Raw genomic sequence first — 25786 nt, 5'->3', positions numbered from 1 at the left:
GGGATTTACTAGAGGGGAGAGAGATGGCATCAAAGATTAATTTGATAAAAGATGGACTATTGGGTAAAAGGTGCAGACAGATAAGGCTGTGGTGATCACACAGACAAAAAAATGATGAGTGGCTTAACTGAGGGAGTAGTGTACAGATGGGTAGGAGAAAACCAATTAATTTCAGTGATAAAATCAGTAGGACAAAGAGATCAACTGAATGTGCGGAATGAGGGGAAAGGAGTATCTAGTATTATATCTCAGTTTCCAGCTTGGGTAGATACTGCTATTGTCACTGAGATGGGAAATGCAAGAATAGGGCCTTAGTTTTGTACTGTTTTAGTGAAAGGGTAGGTTGAGATTTGAGTACACTGAATTTGAGATGACTGTGAGACCCCCATGTGGAGTGCTGGTAGTGGACTGTATCCCGAGCTCAGATTTCAAATTTAGGAGTCCCATGCATATGAGTGGCATTAAAAGAAACAGAACAGACGTAAAACTAGTATATTGACTAAGAAACTGTCTCTGGGGCCATGACTTAAAAGTAACTATCATTCCTCTTTAACCTTTGGAAAAAAGAGGTCATTATTGGCAAGGCTGTTATAAAGATTAAATGTGGTGAGTGTTTACCACAGTATCTGGAGTTACTAAATTCTCAATAAATAGTAGGTATTACTACTAAATGGGCCAGAAATAAGAAAGAACAAGGGTCTAAGTCCACATTCCTGACAAATCGGATACATTCTGTGCCCTCAAAGTACTCACAGTCTAGTTAGCTCCTTGAAAAGAAGAGGCCAAATTTTGCTCACCACCATATTCCCAGTACCCCTTTCAATGGCCGGCCTCAAGGAGTCGTGCATTTTATAAATTCTGGCTGGATGGCTGACAGGAGAAGAAAAGAGGGATCTAGGAGAAAGCAGGGGAGGCAGAGAAGAGGGAGTAGGAGAAGGAGAAGAGAGCTAGAAAGGAAAGAGGAAGACTAGAGGAGGGAGGAGGACAGGAGAGAGGCAGAGCCCCAAAGGAAACCAAAGTACAGTAATGTGGACCTGGAGTGGAAAGAGGTCGTGGGAGCCTGGGGATGGGGTGTGATCACAGTGTCTGTAAGGGGGCACATATAGAAAACCAGGCCTCTGTCCCTAGAATGGAGTTTTTTGTTGTTGTTTGTTTGTTTGTTTGTTTTGCTCACCCCCCACCGCCCCACCCCGGCCAAACCGTAGCTCCTCGGAGGCCAGGAGAAATTAGCCAGCTACCCTCCCGCAAAGCTTTCAAGGTTTGGAGTTGGGTTTGCTTTGACTGAGGGGTGCTGGCTTCTGAGAGAAACGATATTTCAACTGCAGCCCTCATAGACCAGGCCCCTAGAACTGATTTCCCCAAATCCCGGCGCTGCACGCCCAAGCATCTGGGACCAGCCCTCGGGAAGGCACCACCTGTCTGGGGCCCCCAAGTTCGGAGCCTGGAACGCCGCGAGGGTGAGGCCTCGCGGACGCGGGGTACTGGCCATTCCGGGTCCAGTCGCAACGGAGGGACGACGACGGGGAAAGGGGTGCGAGGGAAGGGGCCAGGGGAGGGCGGAGAGGGGCAGAGGGGCCCGGGCCGGCGATGGAGCTGTACCTCAGCGCCTGCTCCAAGGCTGCCAACATCGCTGCCACCAAGACGGCCACCAGTAGCCTGGCCGCGGACAGCCAGGAATGCGGAGACGTGAGTGGCAGCCAGCCTGGCGTCGTGGTCCTCCGACGGGCTTCCGGCCCTCTGGGGCCCGGGCAGGGAGAGCCACAGACGCGCCGCGCGGTTTCTAACCGCCCGCTTCTGGCGCCCTCGTGCGGGCGGCGGGTGGAAGTGCTCTCGGGCTGCTGGGGCCGCAACTGGCTGTGGCGCAGCGGAGGCGGGAGGAGGTCTTCAGGGCTGTGTGGAAGGGTTCAAAGACCCTTCGTCCCTGACTGTCTGACTCTTGATTGGAGTAGGAGTAGATTGGCCTAATATCTGATACTGAAAGGAAAGGCCAAACTCTCCAATTGCATCTGACAGGGCGTGCACAAAACCCACTTACCAGGGGTCGGAGCGGGTCAACTACTGGATCTGCCTCTTGGGGTCAAGCTGCCTATGATCCCAGGAAGCAAAACTTTATACTATACTACGAAGTTAAGTGAAAAGGTAAAGTAATTTTTAATGGTCTTACGTTGGTTTTCTTTGCTCTTTTCTATTTGCTGTTAGACTCAGGCACTACATCATACAAAGTTCATTAGGGGAATTTGCACTACCATACACAGGAAAAAAATAACCAACCCCACATCTAACCTAAGATATTGTTTAGGATGCATACCAAGCAACTTCATCTAGTATAGTCTCAGAATCTTGGGCTAGAAAGTTTAGATTCTTAGTTCTGCCTTAATTTATAATTTATAGAACCATATTAACTTTTCTTTATAATAACTTTATACCTATTTAGTGAGATTTTGTTAGAAAAATATTTGGTTGAAAGGTGGGAGATTATTGGTGCTAGCTGGCCATTTAATTGTGTTATGACTTTAACCAATAATAACTTGGACAAAACTCTCATTACAGAACACTGTTCTATGATTTTTGTTTGTGCTGCATTCTATTTCACACACTGAGAAAACAGTGAAGATGAAATAAGTTAACATGTTTAGTGTTTAACTAATGACTCCATGATTTGCCCCAACCTCCTCATCCAGTCTTTTCTCTAATCGAGAGCCTCAGCTCCTTCCACCTGGGGTATTTTATGCCTTACTCACACATACCATGTTAAAATTTCTGTGCCTTTGTTCACCTTGCTTCCCAAACCTGACATATTCTTTCCTCTTCTGCCCAATCTGTGAGTTTGAACCATCTTTCAAGATTCTTTCTGAACTATTACAGCCCCCAATTAGCTTATATTTCCTTAAAATTTGCATTGCCCTTGGTTTGTGTAATTTTACTCAATGCTGTAATTTTATAATTATAATTTTATAATGTAAATCATACTGGGGTAGAGTGTGCTTCCCTCAAACTTTCATATTCTTAGTCCTCAGCACTACCTCTACCCTCAAACCTCCCCAGCCTTTGACCCAGTGACCAATGCTGAAGGAGGTTCAGTACATTTCTTTTTTTGAGTGGTTGCTTTGATCAATAGTGCAAAAAATTTTACAGGAAGGAATTCCGAGTGACCCTTGTGCCCTCCTTCTATCTATGATGTCATCAGAAATTAGTGGGGCCTCTTGGTATTTGATACTTGCCTAATAAACATGATCACTTAAAGTTTTGTTTCTGGGAAATACATAATTTCCCTTTGTTCCAGTAGAATAGAGCAAGCTAACAAAAAATAAGCCACCTCACACTGTTTGGCTGAGTCACATCCAAACAAACTAGCTTTCCTAAACCATGCTTGAAAACTCTTCAGGGTATAAACTTAGCCCTGTCTTTCAACTGTTTAGTCAAATATACTGTTTGCTGAATTACCATTTCTATCAAACATTAATTCACTTGCCAACTACTTTTTTAAAAGATGTTCTCTCTATTCCTTATTAGATTCATTCCCCGCAAACTATCTTCATTTAATCATAATCAAGCACCAGACTATTTCCCTGAAGACTGACTTTGTGAGATCCTTCTTTTTCTTTCAGTACTATCTCCTCAATAAAGTGATTTTTTTACGTTTACACTTTTAGGTTTTTTTTTTTAAAGAAAAACCAATCACTTTAATTGACAACAGAATGCATACCCTGGCTCTAATGAATGGATATGTCTAAAAGGTGTTCCTTATTTACAGGTAATTAGCCCAAGTTTGGTCTTGAGAAACATACTACCATCACAGCTGAAGTTCAACAGCTAAGAGATGTTGACAGCTAAATGTCAACATCTTAAAAAAAAAAAAATCAATCCATTCTTGAGTCATGATTGTTGATTGTTTCCCTTACAGGAAAGGTATGGGCTTTATACCTGGTCTCACTGAATTCAAGACACACTCCTAAGAGATTCTTTTCTTTGCCTTCTCAGGGAAACATTAGTAATTAGGGAATTTTGCTTTATGATGTATGCCCTTGGAAGAGATTGAAGCCTTGTGTTAAGCAAGAAGTCAGAAACTTATCAAGGAAGCTTTTAAATGGAAAATGAAAGCTAGCATCCTATCATATTCCTCCAATCTGCCCCTTTGCCCATATATGAAACAGCCTCCCACCTATAGCTTGAGGGAGTTCTTTATAGAGTGCCACCCAGCCAGGCTCCTTAGTGTTCAGAATCTGACTGAGGTGGCTACTGCCAGGCTGAACACAGAGGTCACGAACTAGTACCTGCAGCCAGATCTAGATTGGTGCACAATGCATGGGGGCTTATCAATGGAATTGAATGCCTGCAAACAGGTCAGGTGCTCTCAAGTTTGCCACATCTTCCACACATTCCAGTTGCCCTTCACTTGAGCCAAGTACTGCTTTGACTGTACTTTAGACTAAAACTTCCATTTTTCTCACCACAAAAAATTAAAGGAAAGCAAAAAGAAAGAATGCAAAGGCAATATTAGGACAACTTCCACACCTACTTACATCCTCTACTTTTTCCCTTTCAGAGGTTCCCCAAAACCCATTTTCACCATCCTGCCATTGAAAAATGGACTCGGAACTCACACACACACACACACACACACACACACACCTCACTTTGGTAATGTTTTAATTTACAAACGAGATGAGATAATTCAGCTGTTTCCTCTAATGTAACAGAGAAACAGGACTATTAGCTGATATTTTCCTTTTATATGCTAATGACTACTGTATAAGGTTGTATTTGGTCTTTACACATATGAAGAAACCTCAATCCTTATTAATATCTTTTATAATTGGTTCTTCAATATGTTGAACTTTATAATACAGACCTTGATTTTTTTCCTAACTGTAGTGCTCTCAGAGACTACTGGGTTTCTTGCCTTAAATAAGACCCTACACAATAACCTTTATTCATTATCTTTTTTTAAAAAAGATTTTGTTTATTTATTTGACAGAGACACAGCGAGAAAGAAAACACAAGCAAGGGGAGTGGGAGAGGGAGAAGCAGGCTTCCTGCGGAGCAGGGAGCCTGATGTGGGACTCGATCCCAGGACCCTGGGATCATGACCTGAGCCGAAGGCAGACGCTTAACGACTGAGCCACCCAGGCGCCACCTATTCATTATCTTTAACATCTGAGTTTTACTTCTACTTTTTTGGTTTAAGTTTCCATGAATCTTGGTGAAAGACTTTCGATTTTCTTCATTTTCAGATTATTGAGATAATCATAATTAATATTACCCCTTTATCCTTTTAAACGTAGTGAGTACTTTGACTTGGAAGTGGGAAAAGGAAAAGGAAGAATCATAGCTTTCACTTTCTTTATACATTAAAACAAATTTTATCCTAGTTCCTTTCTTTTCTTTTCCTTTCTTCTCTGACTCAGGGCCAGGGACTGATAGTGATCAGGGGAGGAATTAATTGAGTGAGGGAAGGTTTTTAGAATAAGTCAGGTCAGTGGGGAAAAAGAAGTCAGGATAATAAATTTATGTTGCCTAATCCAAATTTTTCTGTTGCCAGTTCTTCCCCACTTCAAATTCTTCTCGCCTGCTTTATTTTCAGTGAACAGTCTAGTCATTTCAATAGATTGACATTTAAAAGTGAAATTCATTAGCTTTACCCTTATAATATTTTAAAATCTGTGTTTGCAGCTTTTTCGACCTTCTTACGGTTTTAACCTGACTGATCCTTATTGTCGACTTTTGGAAAACCAATATAAAAGTCTTCATGATCCACATTTAAGAGCATACTATAAGCGCAAAGATATCCTGAGAAGATTAAAGAAAGGAGGCTATATCACCAGCAATAATAAAGTAGGTTGAAGATTAATTCTTTTTAATCATTGCAAACCTCCAAGACTTGATAAAGCTTGCTTCTGTACCTCACTGGGGGGTCTGTATCACCTTTAACTTGGTCATGAGAAATAATGGGAAATTTCATAAATTACTCAGTATTTGGGTCAAGGGAAACCAGACAATAGTTTTTTCTAAATGAAACTACTTCTTCCCTCACCTTTTTTCTTTATGATATCAAAAGATGATTACCAAATAATTTCAGGTTGTAAAGGTAATTTTCCCAAATGTATCATAGTCCTCTTTCTCTGTCTCTAATGTCACTGTATGCTTGTCAAGGATTATGTCCCATAAGCTTTTTAAAAACTTGAGACAAAATAGGAACCTAGTAAAATCAGCCTGATGGAATCTTGATGGACTATATTCTTATTGGGGTCAAACATTATTATTACATTAGTATTTTCTTTTAATAACTCCAGTTGTATGTACTAAATCCCCTATCATGATGCATATTAATAAAGTAATGTTATCTGGATAGAAATTTCCTGTTGATTAAAAGTTGTAGAGAGTTACTGCTTACAAAATCGTTAGCAATTTATTACTCTTAATACCAAAATATTATCAAATGGTATGGTATTACTATTTTTCCTAGGAAAGTAATTGCTATGATTTTTAAATATTTGTATTTATATATTTTTGTCATTACTGTTGTTTTGTTTTTTAGATTGTATGTACCTTGAGGGACTTGAATAAGTACAGGCAATATCTTACCAGTTTAAAGTTAGACTTTGAAAGAAATTATATAAGAGATCAAGTAAGTTAAATACTTAAATTTGGTTTCTTTTCATAGGGTTTGGAAGAAAGCTTTATTTGCATGCAAAATATTTTCATATATTTTTACCTTTAATTCTGACAAACTACTTTTTCCAAATTAAAATTTAGAAGAGGAATAAATAATATTTTGAGGTTGCTATATTAAGCCAAGAAAAGAAAAGGGACCCAGTTATCTATTAATATGCCAATAGTAGCTTGCATAATTTAGCAATTAAATTGCTACTCAGATATGTCACTTCTACCTGAGCTAAGAGCAATAGGAAGAGTATTGTGGCAGCAAGATTCTTCAGCTGGAGCCCCCAAAACAGCTTGCGTAACAGGAGAGGAGGAGTATGAATAATTACCATGTCCTATAGGTGACTGGAAGAACATGTACACTGTGTATGTGTACCCACACACATGCAGCTGTGTTCATTCAATAAAAAATGTTGTTCTTAAAAATGAAGTGGAATGATTTGGTGTAGAGTGGGTATAGATAGTGACTTCCTTTCAATTTTTGACTCAAAAAGTTTGTGTGAGTGTGTACACACATGCACATGTGCATGAGTGAATTCAGGTTTTAGGGTCAAGAGAGTTGGATAAAAACGAGAAATGTGTGTGTACGTGTACGTTTACAAATTTATGTTCAAAGGTTGTGTAGAGGGGTGCCTGGGTGGCTCAGTGGGTTGAGCATCTGACTCTTGGTTTTGGCTCAGATTATGATCTCATGAGTGCTGGGATTGAGCCCCATGTTGGGCTCCGCATTCAGTGCAGAGTCTGATTGAGGATTCTCTCCCTCTTTCCCTCCCCCTACTTGTGCACTCACGCTCTCTCTCTAAAATAAATAAATCTTAAAAAAGAGAGAGTTGTAGAGAATGATAATGACTTCCCTATACTATTAAATGTTCTGTATTTTACCCAATTTCCCCCTTCTGCCTAGAGCTTCTCCTCCCCTCCTTCCTTATTATCATTTATTTTTTTCAGAATGGATAGAAAAATAAGGTGAAGTATTTATCATTCATTTTCAGAGAAAGACATCTTTATTTTGGGTTGGTTGTCCTTGTCTACAATAGGTTTAAATGCAGTTAAGCAGAATTAGCTATTCACGAAGTACAGGAATTTTACTAAGCATATGATAGGACAGTTTTATTTCTGAGAATGTAAAAAGAAGATTTTACATATACATAGTCAAATTTACATACATTTATGTATATGTGTATATTATAACACACTTTTCTTAATAGGAAATGCTTGCAAAGCAAGTAAATAGACTACAGGAAAACAGTCAAATACCTAGACGTTCTGATGTTGCACGATTCCAAAATTGGTTGTTACAGGAAGGCACCCAATCTATTAAGGACCAGGAACGATTAATAAGGCACAGGTAAGATTGAAGTTAATGCATATTTCATTTATATATTGTGGACCCAAATATGTAGGAAGGTACTAGAAAGAATTGAAGGTAGGATTTTTAGAGAACTAGACACTATTTAACTCCACAATTGTTCCCACTATGGAGAGGAAGAAAGACCAAGAGGTATGGGAATTGGGAAATTATGGTAGCAAGGCTATAAAGAGAAATTTCTACCAGAGAAGGCAGGGTTGTTGTGAGTCCAAAAGATAATCTAAACTGATAACTGGAAGAACAAAATCAGATCCAAAGTCCTTCCAATTGTAGTAGATGGAGAGAAAGTATCTTTAGCACACGCTTCTACAGTAGCTTCTTATGATCATCTTTAAGGACTGATAGCATTAAGTTTGAGAAAGTTAGTGAAAAGTCAAAAAAGGAAACTTTATCTAATGCCAATATAAATATGCATCGTCTCTAAACTGTCGTTCTCTAAACTAAGATATTATCTACTAACGTTCAATCGTTACCATTCCATGACCAAGACCACTTCTTAGGAAGTGAAGGGATATTATTGGTCTTTTTCCTCCTCTTCCATTAAAGTGAGAGAGGCTGCAGTGCCTGACTTTTTATATTCCATAGTTCAATTTCATGGTAGGCCCATAAAACAGATTGAAATACCAGAGACCCAGACTACAGATGGAAGATTTGTTCAAGGTCTTGTAAATTACAATGGACCCAGTATACATCTTTTTATTAGGAAACTCAGATCTGTTTTTTTTTCCCAGATTTGAAGTCAGTGTTTCAGTTACTTTAGGCTTCTTTGCAAACCCATATTCCCAAATGTACAAAGTTATGAATACTTTCTGTGTAAAATGTTTTTAATCAATTTGCTCCACATTTTACCATTGGCTGTGCCATAACAGATACTTATATAATAGGGAGATTTGTATAAGGAGTAAAGTGAGTTGGTGGGTCAGGCTGGCTTAAAGGTCCATGAGCAGAGCTGACAGAAAAACTGTAAAATTCCTGTAGCTTAAGAAATAAAAAGCAAGCAAGAAGTTGGTTTGAGAATATCAAAACAGAGATGATGCCATCATAAGGGAAATAGCCAATTCACCTTTACTTGTATTTGCACTTTTACTTAGATATTTGGATATGATAAATAGGGAATTAGAACAACTTGAGCACACAGCAGAAGAGCAACGCCTACTTCGGATGGATAGAGAAGAAAGACGACAGCGAGAATACACAAGGAGAAAACTTAGTCTTCGTAGAAAAATTGAAGAGGTGAGATAACAAATTCAAAATATTTAGAGAAAAATTGTATACAGTTGTTTCATTTGTAAGTAATTTACCTCTCCATCATACTTCTTGAAGTCATTTCAGGTCTGAATCATTTATCCACATTAATCTTTTTTCCAAGTTGTTACATAAAATAATGAGGCTGACCACAAACTATATATATATATATATATATATATATATATATATATATGAGCCAATATCTACTATTAAAGTGATGATTGTGAAAGTTGCTAGACACTATTTAACTCCCCAAAAGTCCTCATTATAGGGTGGAAAAATTTTTAAATTTAGCTTTAGTAAAAAAATAACCATACCTGCATTCCTAATAGGAGTGCGTAAGAAAAGGCCATCCTAAACCCAGTGTATGACTTTAATTATGCTTGACCTGATTTCTGTTAGGCCCCTTACTTATTCTAATTTGCTTGTTGGTGGTGGAAAGAATACAAAGGTTTACTGTGAACACATACTGAGTATAGTAACATTCATACTCTCTAGGAATGGAAGACAAAAGAGATGTTACTTCTAACAAGGATTGGAGAAGATGTTAAAAGAGAAGCTAGGATAGAGGAACAACGGCGTAGAAGCAGAGAGGAGAGTGACAGGAAGGTAGGGTGAGCTTTAACCTCTAACTGGGGCTGTTTGAAGAGAAGCTTTTGCCAGTTTTGATATTTGGGAGTACACTCTGTGAGATAACAATGGACCAGTTACCCCAAATGATATGCAACTAGTGCAATGGAACAAGTGCTGGCACTGGGAGTGCCCATTAGACATGACCACTGATGGTAGGCATGGTCATGCCACAGGCTACTTGAGCCAGGTTATTGGCAGAGCTATTTGAATTCCAGATATTTCCAATGGAGTTATTCTAAATTGTTTTTTTTGAATTGCGTTTTAATACAAGAGGTTTTCAATTCATTGCTGTATACTTCTTAGTATTGTAATCTTTTTGAGATTGACATTTTATATATATATATAATGTCTCTCTCTCTATATATAATGTCAATTATATATATATATATATATATTTTACTCCAAAGTATGTGCTTAAATTACAGTTATCGAAATCTTTAAAAGATTTTTTGTCTTTGCATCTTTATCAAAAATCAGTTGTATAGACTGATTTTTGGACTCTTTTCTGCTCTTTGACCTATTTGTCTATTATACTGTCTTGATTATTATACCTTTAATCATTCTTTAAATCAGTAGTGCTAACCTTCTAAGTCTGTTTTTCTATTTTAAAGTTGTGTTGGCTAATCTAAGCCCTTTACATTTCAATATAAATTTTAGAATCAGCATTTCAATTTCTACAAAGAAATCTTACCAAGATTTTGATTAGAATTATGTTGATTCTATAGGTCAGTTTGGGCACAATTGAGGTCTTGATAATATTGAGTCTTCCAACTCATGAACCAAATATCTCTCTCCATTTATTTAGGTTTCCTTAATTTTTGCAGTTTACAGTTCTTACTTCTTTTGATAGATTTGATAGATTCATCCTTAGGTATTTCATAATTTTTATGCTATTATAATTGGTATTTTTAATTTCAAATTCTGATTATTTGATGTTAGTATATAGAAAAGCAATTTTTTATATTCATCTTGTATCTTGCATTGACAAAATCACTTATTCTAGTAATTTATTTCTAGATGCCAATTGATATTCTACATAAATGATTATGTTGTCTACAAATAAAGGTGGTTTTATTTCTTCTCTTTGGATGTGAATGCATTTTTCTTTTTTTTTTGCCTGATTGCACTGACTATAACCTCTGTTATAACACAGAATAGAGAAAATGATAATGGACATTATTATCAAATATTTATTTTGCCCTTTCTCTCTTCTCTACAGGCATATTGTTGTTGATATTGTTCCACATCTCGCTGATACTCTTTTCATTTTGTAACTTTTTTTCCTCATTGTTTCCTTTTGAATGGCTTCTTTTCCTAAATTTGCATTAATTAATCTCTTCTTCTGCAACTATTTTTTACTATTAATGCATATCTCATATTACTCATCTCATACATTTAAAAAATTGATTCTCTTCCCTTTTATATGTTATATGTCTTTTCTTTACCTTGTAAATATATGGAATACAATTGTGTTTTAATATTCTTATCTTTAATTCTAACATTCGTGTCATGGGTCAATTTTGATTGATTGATTGATTGATCACTCATTTTATGGGTTATATTTCCCTGCTTTTTATGCTTGGTACTCTTTGATTGGATGCCAGATATGGTGAATTTTACTTTTTGGGTGCTGAATATTTTCATATTCTTTTAAATATCCTTTAGCTTTTTTCTTGAATGTAGATAATTTCTTTGGAAACAGTTTGATTGTTATAGGTCATGCTTTTTAAGATTTGTTAGAGGGGCCAGAGCCATGTTTAATCTGAGACTAGTTATTCCCTAGTCCTAGAAGCAAGACCCATTTTAGAACTCTACACAACACCCTATGACTTACGAAGTTCTTCCAGAGTGGCTGGTGAAAATAGGCGTGATAGACAGGTGCCAAGCACTGTTCTCTCTAATCCTCTAGTACTATCCTTTGTGTGGCTTTGCTTAGTTTCCTCACACACTGGTACTGATGCATCTGTTGCCGAATACTCAAGGGAACCCTTTGAGGATCTCTAGGGTTCTTTCTCTGTGCAGTTACTTCCTTTCTGAGACATCCAGGGTCAATATTAGCCCAGAGGTTCACAAAAGGAAGTCACATTTTATATATTATGTGTATCTCTGGTAGGCCTGGGTGTTTTTGGTTAAGTTACTCAGGAATCCCTCCCATTGAAGATGATTTAGAAATTGCCTAAGCTCTGCAGGATAGCTATGATTAAGAAACCCTACCTCATCTGTGACTGGACCAGTTTCCTGAAGGTATACAGTGAGGTAACTATATCTAAGTTTTCATGTTTTATCACAGATGGAAATTTGTACCATGTAACTTTACAAGTCACAGGACAGGAGTGACTGTTGATTTCCAAAATACACTCTCACATTTTAAAGATTTGTCTTGCATTTTTAAACAGGAAGCTGATGTTAACTTATATATATATATATTAATATTTTAGAAACAAGCCCTTCTAGAGAAAAAAATGGCTTATCATTTACAAAAAATGCAAGAAGACAGCTTTAAAGGAGAAGAGATGAGAAATGACACATTTCATTACAGAGGACAAGATGGAACATACTGTGAACGTGAGAATATTAAAAGCTGATAGAGCTATGTAGAAAATGCTTATTTATATATTTACTTAAAAATCCTTTTGTAAAATTCTGTTTGCTTACAATTGCTATTTGCTTTGTGCTAGGCACAGTTCTAGGCATTTCTCTATGACAGTTCAACTTGAAAAGCAGACATATGCAAAAATTAAAACAAAGTAAAATAATCTTATCAAGTGGTTCAGTAGACAAGCTTGCCTATACTGTAGTTCTAACCAACTTACATATAATAAAAATAATGTATTTTTTTGCTACTGAAACTTTAAAAACTCGTGTGTAAGATAATTGCTATTGTATACCAACATGGTGATCTACTATGTTGCCAGCCAGAAAGGACAATATCAGACGAAAACGGAGGGGGGGGCAGGAGATTGGGGAATAAGGAAGGGAGGAGGTAGAGAAGAAGGGAAAGTAAGGAAGGAAAGAAAAAAGAAGGAAATGAAGAGTTTAAAGGAGGGGCATCCAATCATGACTTTTCTATGCCCAATCTCTACCAGCTTTTTTTAATTTATAACATTATAAAATATAGTGAATTTATTAAATTAAATTAATTAATGATATTAATTACAATTTCATGGCCAGAATGCAAAAATGTAAACTTGCTTTAATTATCATGACTATGTAGTTTTAGGAAAGAGTAAGATCATCTTCCATCCCATCAATCCTATCTCTATCCCATCAATCCTGTTTTTAGGTGAGAGCCTCCTTGCATCTCTCCAGTAGATTACTAACTAGTCTCCATTGGCTCTTTTTTCTACCTACTTCAAATCCATTTTTCATGCTGCTACTAATAAGACTTTAAATCTGTCCTGAGGCTTTCTTCCAGCCCCAAAATGTAAAGATTCCCATTACCTCTTAAATGAAGCTCAGACTTTTGAGGCAACCATTCAACACCATCTAGAGGCCAACCCAAACCTAACTTTTCAGCTTTATTTCACACTACCTGCTGGAAGAAGGAAGCTATGATCTAAGGGTGATGTGCATAGGCTCTGGAGCCAAACTGCTGAAGTCCAAACCCTGCTTTCCCATTATCTAGCCATGTAAATAGCTTGGACAAATTACTTAACCTCTTTGAGCTAAGTTTCATCATCTGAAAACAAAAATACTATTCCTAAATTCTCATAAAATCTCAAAAGCTCTAGCCCTAGCATAGTAAGCTCTCAATTTATTTCATTGTCCAATCAAACGAGACCACTGACCATTCCTAAAACACAAGTAACTTTTCTTCTGTGCCAGTCTTTGTCCAATTTTCTTAGCCTGGAGTGATGTGCTCACTGTCCATCTATCCCTATCCCACAATTCTTTTAGCTCCACTATAAATGACACTCCACAAAGTCTTTCTTAATAACCCTAATTGGAAGATCCTTCTCTGGGGCGCCTGGGTGGCTCAGTTGGTTAAGAATCTGATTTCGATTCAGGTCATGATCCCAGGGCTCTGGGATCGAGCCCCATATCAGGTTCTCTGCTCAGCAGGAAGCCTGCTTCTCCCTCTCCCTCTGCCTGCAGCTCCCCCTGCTTGTGCTCTCTCTCTGTCAAATAAATAAATAAAATCTTTAAAAAAAAAAAAAGATCCTTCTCCTTTGAATCCTTTATAGTTCTTTGTATCATTCTCCATACACTTATTACATATTTCCCACTGTCTTAATCACCCATAATATTCTAACTCCCACTTTTGTATTCACAGAACAAATAGTACTATATGTATGTATGTATGTGTGTGTATATAAAATATATATTTGCTAAATGGACTAATTCAATCTATTCAGCTCATTGAAATAATGACAACAATCTCATGCTTCAGAAAAAAAACCACTTTAGGGGCGCCTGGGTGGCTCAGTCAGTTAAGCATCTGACTCTTGGTTTCAGGTCAGGTCATGATCTCCTGGTTGTGGGATCAAGCCTTACATCAGGCTCTGTGCTCAGTGCAGAGTCTGCTTCAGATTCTCTCTCCTTCTCCTTCTCCCTCTCACTCTCTCTCTCTCTCTCAAATAAAAAAATAAAACCTTTAAAAAAAAGAAACCACTTTAGTAACAATATACATCCCTACATCTTCAACTGATAACTGTCTCATTTAATAGGAAAAGAGTTTAAAGTAGACATTTTAGATCTTTGTTACCTCAGAACCCCTCTTTTGTTTTTTAATTTTTATTTTTTTATTACGTTATGTTAGTCACCATAGAGTGCATCATTAGTTTTTGATGTAGTGTTCCATGATTCATTGTTTGCATATAACACCCAGTGCTCCATGCAATATGTGCCCTACTTAATACCCATCACCAGGCTAATCCATCCACCCCTTCTAAAACCCTCAGTTTGTTTCTCGGCATCCATAGTCTCTCATGGTTCATCTCCCCCTCCGATTTCCCCCCTTCATTTTTCCCTTCCTTCTCCTAATATCCTCCATGCTATTCCTTATGTTCCACAAATAAGTGAAACCATATGATAATTGACTTTCTCTGATATTATCACACAGTATAATCTCCTCCACTCCCATCCATGTTGATGTAAAAGTTGGGTATTCATCCTTTCTGATGTCTGAGTACTGTTCCATTGAATATATGGACCACATCTTCCTTATCCATTCATCTGTTGAAGGGCCTCTCGGCTCTTTCCACAGTTTGGCTATTGTGGATATTGCTGCTATGAACATTGGGGTGCATATGACCCTTCTTTTCACTACATCTGTATATTTGGGGTAAATACCCAGGAATGCAATTTCTGGGCCATAGGGTAGCTCTATTTTAATTTTTTGAGGAACCTCCACACTGTTTTCCAAAGTGGCTGTACCAACTTACATTCCCATCAACAGTGTAAGAGGGTCCCCCCTCTCCACAACCTCTCCAACATTTGTTGTTTTTTTCCATGTCAATTTTTCCCATTCTAACTGAAGTAAGGTGGTATCTCAGTGTGGTTTTGATTTGAATTTCCCTGATGGCTAATGATGATGAACATTTTTTCATGTGTCCATTAGCCATTTGTATGTCTTCTTTTGAAAAGTGTCTGTTCATATCTTCTGCCCATTTTTTGACTTGATTATTCGTTTTTTAGGGGCTGAGTTTGAGAAGTTCTTTATAGATATTGGACATCAGCCCTTTGACTGTAGTGTCATTGGCAAATATCTTCTCTCATTCCATGGGTAGCCTCTTAGTTTTGTTGACTGTTTCTTTTGCTGTGCAGAAGCTTTTTATCTTGATGAAGTCCCAAAAGTTCATTTTCGCTTTTGTTTCCCTTGCCTTTGGAGACGTGTCTTGAAAGAACTTGCTGTGGCTGATGTTGAAGAGGTTACTGCCTACGTTCTCCTCTGGATTTTTGATGGATTCCTGTCTCTCATTGAGGTCTTTCATCCATTTTGAGTTTATCTTTGTGTATGGTGTAAGAGAATGGTCAAATTTCATTCTTCTGTATATAGTTGTCCAATTTTCCCAGCACCATTTATTGAAGAGACTGTCTTTTTCCATTCGATATTTTTTCCTGCTTTGTCAAAGATTAGTTGACCATAGAGTTGAGGGTCCATATCTGGGCTCTCTATTTTGTTCCATTGGTCTATGTGTCTGTTTTTGTGCCAGTACCATGCTGTCTTAGTGATCACGGCTTTGTAATATAGCTTGAAATCCGGCAATGTGATGCCCCCAGCTTTGTTTTTCTTTTTCAACATTTCCTTGGCCATTTGGGTCTTTTCTGGTTCCATACAAATTTTAGGATTGTTTGTTCCAGGAATGGCATTGAAGGTATAGATTGCTCTGGGCAGCATAGACATTTTAACGTTTATTCTTCTGATCCATGAGCATGGGATGTTTTTCCATCTTTCTGTGTCTTCTTCAATTTCTTTCATGAGTGTTCTGTAGTTCCTGGAGTATTGATCCTAACCTCTTGGTTAGGTTTATTCCCAGGTATCTTATGGGTTTTGGTGCTATTGTAAATGGAATAGATTCTCTAATTTCTCTTTCTACAGTTACATTGTTAGTGTATAAGAAAGCAACTGATATCTGCGCATTGATTTTGTATCCTGCCACATTACTGCATTGCTGTATGAGTTCTAGTAATTTGGGGGTGGAGTCTTTTGGGTTTTCCACATAAAGTATCATCTCATCTGCGAAGAGAGAGAGTTTGACTTCTTTGCCAATTTGAATACCTTTTATTTCTTATTGTTGTCTGATTGCTGTTGCTAGGACTTCTAGTACTATGATGAACAATAGTGGTGAGAGTGGGCATCCCTGTCGTATTCCCAATCTTAAGGGAATTGAGAATGATATTCACTGGGTTTTTCATAGATGGTTTTTATGAAATTGAGGAATGTCCTCTCTATCCTATACTCTGGAGAGTTTTAATCAGGAAAGGATACTGTATTTTCTCAAATGCTTTTTCTGCATCAATTGAGAGGACCATATGCTTCATCTGTCTCCTCTTATTAATGTGTTCTATCACATTGATTGATTTGCGAATGTTGAACCACGCTTGCATCCCAAGAATAAATCCCACTTGGTCGTGGTAGATGATCCTTTTAATGTACTGTTGGATCCCATTAGCTAGGATTTTGTTGAAAATTTTGGCATCCATCTTCATCAGGGATATCAGTCTGTAATTCTCCTTTTTGATGCGGTCTTGCCTGGTTTGGGAATCAAGGTAATGCTGGCATCATAGAATGAGTGTGGAAACTTCCCTTCTATTTCTATTTTTTGAGACAGCTTCAGGAGAATAGGTTTATTTCTTCTTTGAATGTTTGGTAGGATTCCCCAGGGAATCCATCAGGTCCTGGACTCCTGTTTTGGGGGAAGTTTTTGATCAGTGCTTCAATCTCATTACTGGTTATTGGTCTATTCAGGTTGTCAATTTCTTCCTGTTTCAGTCTTGGTAGTTTATAGGTTTCCAGGAAGGCATCCATTTCTTCAAGGTTGCTTAATTTATTGGCATATAGTTCCTAATAATAATTTCTAATAATTGTTTCTGTTTCCTTGGTGTTAGTTGTGATCTCTACCCTTTCATTCATAATTTTATTAATTTGGGTCCTTTCTCTTTTCTTTTGGGTAAGTCTGGCCAGAGGTTTATCGATCTTACTAATTCTTTCAAAGAACCAGCTTCTAGTTTCGTTGATCTGCTCTACTGTATTTCTGGTTTCTATTTCATTGATCTCTGTTCTAATCCTAATTATTTCTCTTCTAATGTGTGGCTTAGGCATCATTTGTTGTTTTTTCTTTTTTTATTAAGATTTTTTTCTTATTTTTCATTTGACAGAGAGAGAGTACAAGCAGGGGGAGTGGCAGGCAGAGGGAGAAGGAGAAGCAGGCTCCCCGCTCAGCAGGGAGCCTGATGTGGGGCTCGATCCCCGGATCCTGGGATCATGACCTGAGCCGAAGGCAGACACTTAACCATCTGAGCCACCCAGGTGCCCCTGTTGTTTTTTCTCTAGTTCTTTAAGGTGTAAAGTTAGTTGGTGAATTCGGAATTTTTCTCTTTTTTTGAGTGAGGCTTAGATGGCTATGTATTTCCCCCCTGAGGACGGCCTTTGCAGTATCCCATAGGGTTTGGACCAATGTGTTTTCATTCTCATTAATTTCCATGAGTAGTTTAAGTTCTTTGATTTCCTGGTTGACTCAAACATTCTTAAGCAGAGTGGTCTTTAGCTTCCAAGTGTTTGAATTTCTGCCAAATTTTTTCTTGTGGTTGAGTTCCAGTTTCAAAGCATTATGGTCTGAGAATATGAAGGGAATAATCTCAATCTTTTGGTATCATTTGAGACCTGATTTATGACCCAATATGTGGTCTATTCTGGAGAAAGTTACATGTGCACTCGATAAGAATGAGTATTCTCTCGTTTTAGGGTGGAATGTTCTGTATATATCTATGCGGTCCATCTGTCCAGTGTGTCATTCAAAGCTCTTGTTTCCTTGTTGATTTTTGGCTTAGATGATCTGTCTATTGCTGAGAGTGGAGTATTGCAGTCTCCTATTAATATATTATTATCAATATGTCTCTTTATTTTGGTTAACAGTTGGCTTATGTAGTTGGCTCCTCCCATGTTGGGGGCTTAGATATTTACAATTGTTAGATCTTCTGGTTGGATAGATCCTTTAAGAATGATATAATGTCCCTCTGTATCTCTTAATACAGTCTTTAGCTTAAAATCTAATTTGTCTGATATAAGAATTGTTACCCCAGCTTTCTTTTGAGGTCCGTTGGCATGGAAGATGGATTTCCATCCCTTCACTTTCAGTCCGGATGTATCTTTAGGTTCAAAATGAGTCTCTTGTAGACAGCATATGGATGGGTCTTGTCTTATTATCCAACGTGCAACCCTGTGCTGTTTTATGGGAGCATTTAGGCCGTTCACATTGAGAGTGATTATTTAAAGATATGAATTAATTGTCATCATGTTGTCTGTGAAGACCTTGTTTCTATAGATAGTCTCTGTAAATTTCTGTTGTATATCACTCTTGGGGCCTTTCTCCTTTTATAGAACCCCCTTTAATATTTCTTGCAGGGCCAGCTTAGTGGTCACATATTCTTTCAGTTTCTGCTGGTCTTGGAAGCTCTGCATCTCTCCATCCATTCTAAATGACAGCCTTGCCTGGTAAAGTATTCTTGGCTGCATGTTATTCTCATTTAGTACCCTGAATATAGTCTTGCCAGGCCTTTCTGGCTTGCCAGGTCTCTGTGGATTGGTCTGACATTATTCTGATGTTCTTCCCTGTGTACGTAAGGAATCTCTTCCCCCTAACTTCCCTTAAGATGGTTTCCTTTGTTCTAAGCTTTGCGAGTTTTACTATTACATGCCAGGGCATTGGCCTGTTTTCCTTGATCTTGGGAGGGGTGCTCTCTCCCTCTAGGACATGAATGCTTGTTTCATTCCCCAGATTAGGGAAGTTCTCAGCTACGATTTGCTCAAATATATCTTCTAGTCCTCCCTCTCTCTCCACCCCTTCAGGGATGCCAGTAATTCTGACATTGGAACGTTTCATGGTGTCACTTTATTTCTCTCATTCTGTTTTCATGGATTTTAAGCTGTTTCTTCCAGGCCTCGTCATGCTTATTCTTTTCTATCATTTTGTCTTCTAGATCAGTAATTCGGTCTTCTGCCTTGTTTACCCTAGCTATTAGAGTATCTAGATTAGATTGGATCTCACTGATAGCATTTTTAAGTTCTGCCAGGTCAGCTCTCATTTCTGCCCTTAAAGACTCTATGTTGCCATTAATCAATTTCTCCATTCTAGCTATCGTCTTCATAACTGTTACCCTGAAGTCTATTTCTGACATCTTGCTTATATCTATATCCATTTGTAAATCTGTAGCAGAAGTCACAGTCTCTGATTCCTTCCTATTTGGGGGGTTCTTCCTCTTAGTCATTCTGTTGAGGGGTGGTTGAGGGAATGTACAGAATCCAAATTATTGATCACAAGCCAAGCAAGATGCACCTGTTTTATAGGGACCTTAGGGTTGACCTCTTGTTTTCCCAGCCTGTCTTCTGGGGGAGGGGCCTGCTGTGCTGTTACTCAGGCAACCCTGTTTGGGCAGAGTTGCCCTGCCCCCCTGTGTGGGGGGATGGTCTTAGTGAAAACCAGTTTTGGGGGGGCTTTTGTTCTCTAGCGGCTTTCCCTGCTGGATTTCCATGTCTCTTCTGAGAGTCAGAGAAGAAGAGATCATTTCCAACCCTCTGCCTCAAGCAGAGAGATCACAGTCTGTTCTTCAGTGAGCTTTCCAGGCCACACTGTCTCCGTTTCTGTCTGTGCTGCTAAAACCACTGCATCCTGGGTTGTGCACCCCTCAGCAGTGCTCCCAGTCCTCGCTTCCAGGTCCAGGCAGGTCTCTGTCCTCTGTGCTTCTAAAACCGCCAGCCACCCCCAGTTCGCACATGCGCTCCTGCAGCTCCAAGTTTCAGTCCGGGGGCGCTGCCCTAAAGTCCCTTCCCTGCTGCTACCAGTCTGTAAGTCGGTGCCCGGTCCCCAGCGTGGGAGGCTTTCATGCTCCAGTGGTGCAGAATCCCTGAGGCTTCCTCCCCCTTCCATTTATCTTCCAATGTCTGCCCACCTAATCATGGCTCCCTGCATCATACGTCAAAATCAACTGCCAGCGATATTCTGTTTGTAGAGATCCAGATCTATCTTCTTACATCTCAGGCTGATTCCATGGGTGTTCAGAATGGTCTGGTAGATAAAGCCAGCTCACTTCAGGGGACTGGTTGGAGTAGGGTCCCCTACTCCTCTGCCATCTTTTTTTCCCTCAGAACCCCTCTTTTTTTTTAAGATTTTATTTATTTATTTGACAGAGAGAGAGAGAGCACAAGTAGGCAGAGCAGCGGGCAGAGGGAGAAGCAGGCTCTCCACTGATCAGGGAGCCCGATGTGGGGCTTGATCCCAGGACCCTGGGATCATGACCTGAGCCAAAGGCAGCTGCTTAACCAACTGAGCCACCCAGGTGCCCCAGAACCCCTCTTTTGAAGAGGATGTAAATGAATTTATATTATCAAGGTGACAGAAGAATATCTATTTTACAAGTGAAATTGAATTGTACTTCCAAGTAACATTGTCATCTTCCACTAAGTAGACATTTTTTCAGAGAGACAGAGAGAATGAGAGAGGAAGGGTGAATTTGGTCCAGTGGGGAGATAGATCACTCTCACATTTTATATCTCTAATGAAAACATCTCTAATGAAAGTGTAATTGAGTACACTTGATGTGAGGAGCCTTTGCCCTCCTTAAATGATTAGAAACAGGAAATACAATTACCTCTATCACAAAGGAGGAGTATGTATACAGTTGCTTATGCCAGGCTGGGAGGCACATCCAAGAACTCCAATAGTCACTGTGGGCTAGTGGGTTTCAAGCCAGTAGCTATGTTGGTATGCACCCCCACAAATAGGAAATGACATGTTACAGTTGGTCTCTGTGTAGCTTTCCTCTCTACCAGAAGAAAATTCTGTCCCTCCAAGTATATCTTTTAACTTGAAGGATAATATTTCAAGAGTAATTGTCTTCCCATTTCACATCTCTCCATTTTTTCCAATGCCTCCCCACAGTACCACATACAAATTAGCATAAGGCTCACTTCTTCTTGGGCATGAAGAAATAGTCTATCCTGGGTAATTCTTTCATCACTATTATTAAAAATACATGTTTTATTACATTTCTTTAAGCTTATTATCCAAAGAACAAAAAGAAGACTTATGATAATCAAAACTTAATTTACACTGTTGATGACCAGACAGCAAGTAAAGGAGTATATGGTAATTGAATATTTTAATAAGAAATACTAAGTAGTAATTTGGGGAAAGACTGAGATAGCATCTTTTGCTTAAATGCTTTTAATGCCTTAAATCTTCTGTTTTCAGTTGTCAAATGACTGATTTAGAGTGATGCTTACCAATAATGACACAATCTCTCTTGCTTTCAGAATTTGATCTCTAGTTACTGATTTTGTGTTCTAAACTTAACATTATGTCATCACTTTAGAAAAATCAAATGAAGAGTCTATTGCTGTTAAAGAAACAGTATATGAAACCCAACAAATTGCAAAATAGTTTTAATAATGCTCAAAATTATTTTAGAAAACTGAGGTGGGTCAGAAATTAACTCCAAAGCCACTGTGAACCCTATTTATTATTTATCTCATGCTGTGTTACTTGATATTGTCTATTAAGCTCGTTGGATTAAACCAGGAACCCAAATTACAGCATAAAACTCCCCCAAATAATATGCTATCAAAAGTATGAGACTGTTAAAAATTAAACAATATGAATCTGCTCCCACTATCAAGTTTCCAGGGAAAAATTAAAGTATAAAAGTTAAAATTCCTTTGGCCTTATCAGTTCAAATCTAAAGAAAAAAAAAGTCCAAAATCTTTCCTCCCTGATGAGGTAATTTGATTAATCTCATCAAGACTTAGAAACCTGGGGAGTGACAAGGATGCTTTAGTGGAAGCTGTCTTCCACTCTCAGGACCACTGAGGTAGAATTAATTCAACACTAAGCTTCATGGGTCCTATATTTAAAGTTCAAAGACATTTTTTTAAGACACCAGAGTTACTACAACATACAAAATTATGACAACACCAACCCCTCCGCCACACTAAATATAGACAATGAAACTAAATTCTCAGTTTCCAAAGCAGTTATCTCACACAGAGTGATCTTCTAAAACTCTAGTGTTTAATGCAACACAGACTGGTCTTACTGATGACAAAAATTCTAGTGCTATTAGGAGAGTATGGTAGATGGAAAATACTGTTTTCATTCTTACCAGGCTACCAGTCTGTGACAATTGTTCAGGGATCAAACCTGTAAATTTAATTAAGCATAGTTGGGAAACATTCCATTAAAAGATGAATTCTGAAACTCTACTGACACCTGTCTTGGGGTGAGAGGTCTTCACTCTAAGAGTGCCTTGTGAATCATTTTTTTGTGAATCTTAGAACTATACATCAGTGACAGCACAAGTCATTGTATATTATTAGAAGTGCCTCTCTTTCCTAGTCATTGCAATCAAACCTTACTTTTCATCATTGAACCCTGAGTATGAACTCTGTACAGTATCACAGCTTTTTTAGTCCTATGGGTAATTTGCCCCACATTTTGTAGCTGGCAACTCTCCAATATGAGTTCTGAGCCCTGAATTCCCTGTATTTCTTGCTTCTGATCTTGTGTCTGTTTTCTTATTTCTCCCAAAAAGATCCTGAGGTGTTCACTTTGTTTTTTCAAATTATCTAAGGCAAAATGGATTTTTTTTTGTATAATTGCATCCAAACACATGTATGGATTTGTGTGATCTCTACCACAATCATGTAAGATTCAGTCATTACAATCACAACATCCCAAAACTTTCCTTTTGCTGTCATACATTCCTCCCTCCCACTAATAACGCTAGGTAACCACTGATTGTTCTTCATCACTATAGTTCTTTTCCCTTTGAAGCATGTCTTAGAAATAGAATCTTATAGTATTTGACATTTTGATAATGTCTTCTTTCATTCAGTGTTCGAAATTTATTCAAGTTATTGCATGCATTGATAGTTTACTCCTTTTGAATCTCTGAGTAGTATTCCATTGTATGTATGCACCAGAATTTGTGTGTACATTCATCAGTTGAAGGAAATTTGGGTTATTTCCAGGTTTTGGTGATTATGAATAGAAAAATCAGAAGTATTTTTAGTCAGCTTTTTGTATAAATAAGGGATTGTTGAGTCATATGGTAAATATATGTTCAAGTTTATAAAGAGCTGTCCAACTGCTTTCCAGAATGCCTATAATATTTTGCATTCTCATCAGTAATGCATGAGAGATCCATTTGCTATGCAGTCCTGCTACCATTAGTATTTTCAGCAATTTTTAAAAAAAGGTTTTATTTATTTATTTGGCAGAGAGAGCAAGCACAAGCAGGGGGAGTGGTGGGCAGAGGGAGAAGCAGGCTCCCTGCTGAGCAAGGAGCCTGATGCAGGACTCGATCCCAGAACCACAGGATCATGACCTGAGCCGAAGGCAGATGTTTAACTAACTGAGCCATCCACGCATTCCAGCAACTTTTTATTTTAGTCATTCTAATAGATGTAGTGGTATCTCATCGTGATTTTATTTGCATTTCCTTAATGGCTAATGATGATGACTATCTTTTCATATGTGTTTGCCTTTTGTAAACCCTGCTTGGTAAAGTATCTGTTGAAGTTTTTGCTCATTTTTAATTGGTTGGTTTTCTCACTGTTGAGTTTAGGAGTTATTTATATATTATGAATACAAGTCTTTTTCAGATATGTGATTTGCAAATATTTTCTCTCAGTCTGTGATTTACCTTTTCATTTTCTGTTCCATTAATCAATTTATGTGTCTATCCCTTTGCCAATACTGCACTATCTTAATTATTGTACCTTTTTACTGTCTTAAATTCAGGTAGTGTAATTCTACTAACTATTTTTCCCTCAAAATTTAAGGACTATTTTAATTAATTTGCCTTTTGCATATAAATTGTATGATCAGCTTGTCTACAAAAATTATCCTGGGATTTTTGAATGAAGTACATTAAATCAATCTATAGATCATTTTGAGGAGAAAATAAATCTTTACAGGTCTTGGTCTTCCAATCCATAAACATAGTAACTCTGTTTCTTTAGTTGTACTTGATTTCTTTCATGTTTTTATAGTTTTCAGCATAGAGATCTTGTATATGTTGTGTTATATTTATACATAAGTACTTCATTTCTTTCATACTATTATACAGGACATTTTTAAAATTTGTTTTCCAGTTGTCCATAACTTTTTTTTTTAATTAATTTATTTATTTTAGAGAGAGAGTGCACAAGTCAGGGGAGGGGCAGAGGGAGAGTGAGGGAGAGAATCCCCAAGCAGACTCCCTGCTGAGTGCCAAGACAGATGTGGAGCTTGATCTCACCACCCTGAGATCACGACCTGAGCCAAAATCAAAAGTAGGACACTCAACTGACTGAGCAAGCACCCCTGTCCATGACTGTTGTTTTACTATGTCTCTTTGTACATTGTTATCTGGAACAACCCTAAAAAAAAAATCTGTACAAATTTGTGCCGAAAGCAGCCGCTTAACGGACTGAGCCACCCAGGCGCCCCAAGATAAGGATTTTTTAAATGCATAGCAACAATACCATTATCACATGGCACAAATTTGTACAGATTTTTTTTTTAGGGTTGTTCCAGATAACAATGTACTAAGCTTTTCACAATCAACTATAAATAAATATTTAACCCTTTAAGTGGAATGTGAAAATTTTGTCACTCCTTATCCCTCTTCCCTTTGTTATAGTTGTCCTATGTATTACATCTACCTACATCAAACATCCACTCAGAGAATGTAATAAGTTTTATTTTAAATAACTAAATAGAAGACTAGCCTATTATGTTCACTCAGATAGTTACCATTTTGAATGCCTTTTAATTTCTGATATCCCAGGTTTCGTTCCAATATCATTTTTTTAGTCTATAGAACCTCCCTTAGAATCTCTTTTAGAACAGATTTTCTGGCACTGAATCATATTAATTTCCCTTCATCTAAGAATGTTTTTACTTTACCTTCATTCCTGAATGATAGTGTTTTCATTTGATATAGAATTGTAAGTTGAGATTTTTTTTCCCCGAACTTGAAAACTGTTGTTCCATTTCATTGTGTTTCCATGGTTCGGATGAGATATGAGCCATATTTGAATTGTTGATCCTCTATAAGTAAGGTGACATTTTTCTCTGGTTGTTAAGATTTTTGGGGGTGGGAAATAGTTTTTAGCAGCTTGATTTTGATATGTCTTAGTGTGGATTTCTTTCTTTTTTTTTTTTTTCTGTT

The 25786-nt window shown here is 37.9% G+C and overlaps 1 protein-coding gene and 1 long non-coding RNA gene across 4 annotated transcripts in view; one reads left to right on the top strand and one right to left on the bottom strand.

Moving 5' to 3' along the window:
* The window catches only part of LOC145720504 (uncharacterized), a 507675-nt gene that overhangs the window by 27501 nt on the left and 454388 nt on the right, over nt 1-25786 (bottom strand). The window lies entirely within an intron of this gene.
* Nucleotides 1588-25786, top strand: part of FSIP2 (fibrous sheath interacting protein 2) — a 93278-nt gene continuing 69079 nt past the window's right edge. Inside the window, exons 1-9 of the mRNA XM_006726943.3 lie at nt 1588-1686; nt 2014-2139; nt 5674-5835; nt 6539-6628; nt 7872-8011; nt 9124-9265; nt 9779-9889; nt 12352-12472; nt 21631-21720. Of these exons, the coding sequence (XP_006727006.2) occupies nt 1588-1686; nt 2014-2139; nt 5674-5835; nt 6539-6628; nt 7872-8011; nt 9124-9265; nt 9779-9889; nt 12352-12472; nt 21631-21720 (1081 nt within the window). The remainder of the gene's footprint in view (nt 1687-2013; nt 2140-5673; nt 5836-6538; nt 6629-7871; nt 8012-9123; nt 9266-9778; nt 9890-12351; nt 12473-21630; nt 21721-25786) is intronic.

This window comes from Leptonychotes weddellii, chromosome 3, assembly GCF_054177405.1.
Source record: "Leptonychotes weddellii isolate Sample4059 chromosome 3, ASM5417740v2, whole genome shotgun sequence".
NCBI lineage: Eukaryota > Metazoa > Chordata > Mammalia > Carnivora > Phocidae > Leptonychotes > Leptonychotes weddellii.
The sequence above is the reverse complement of the archived record's forward strand: the minus strand, read 5'-3'. Positions and strand labels throughout refer to the sequence as shown.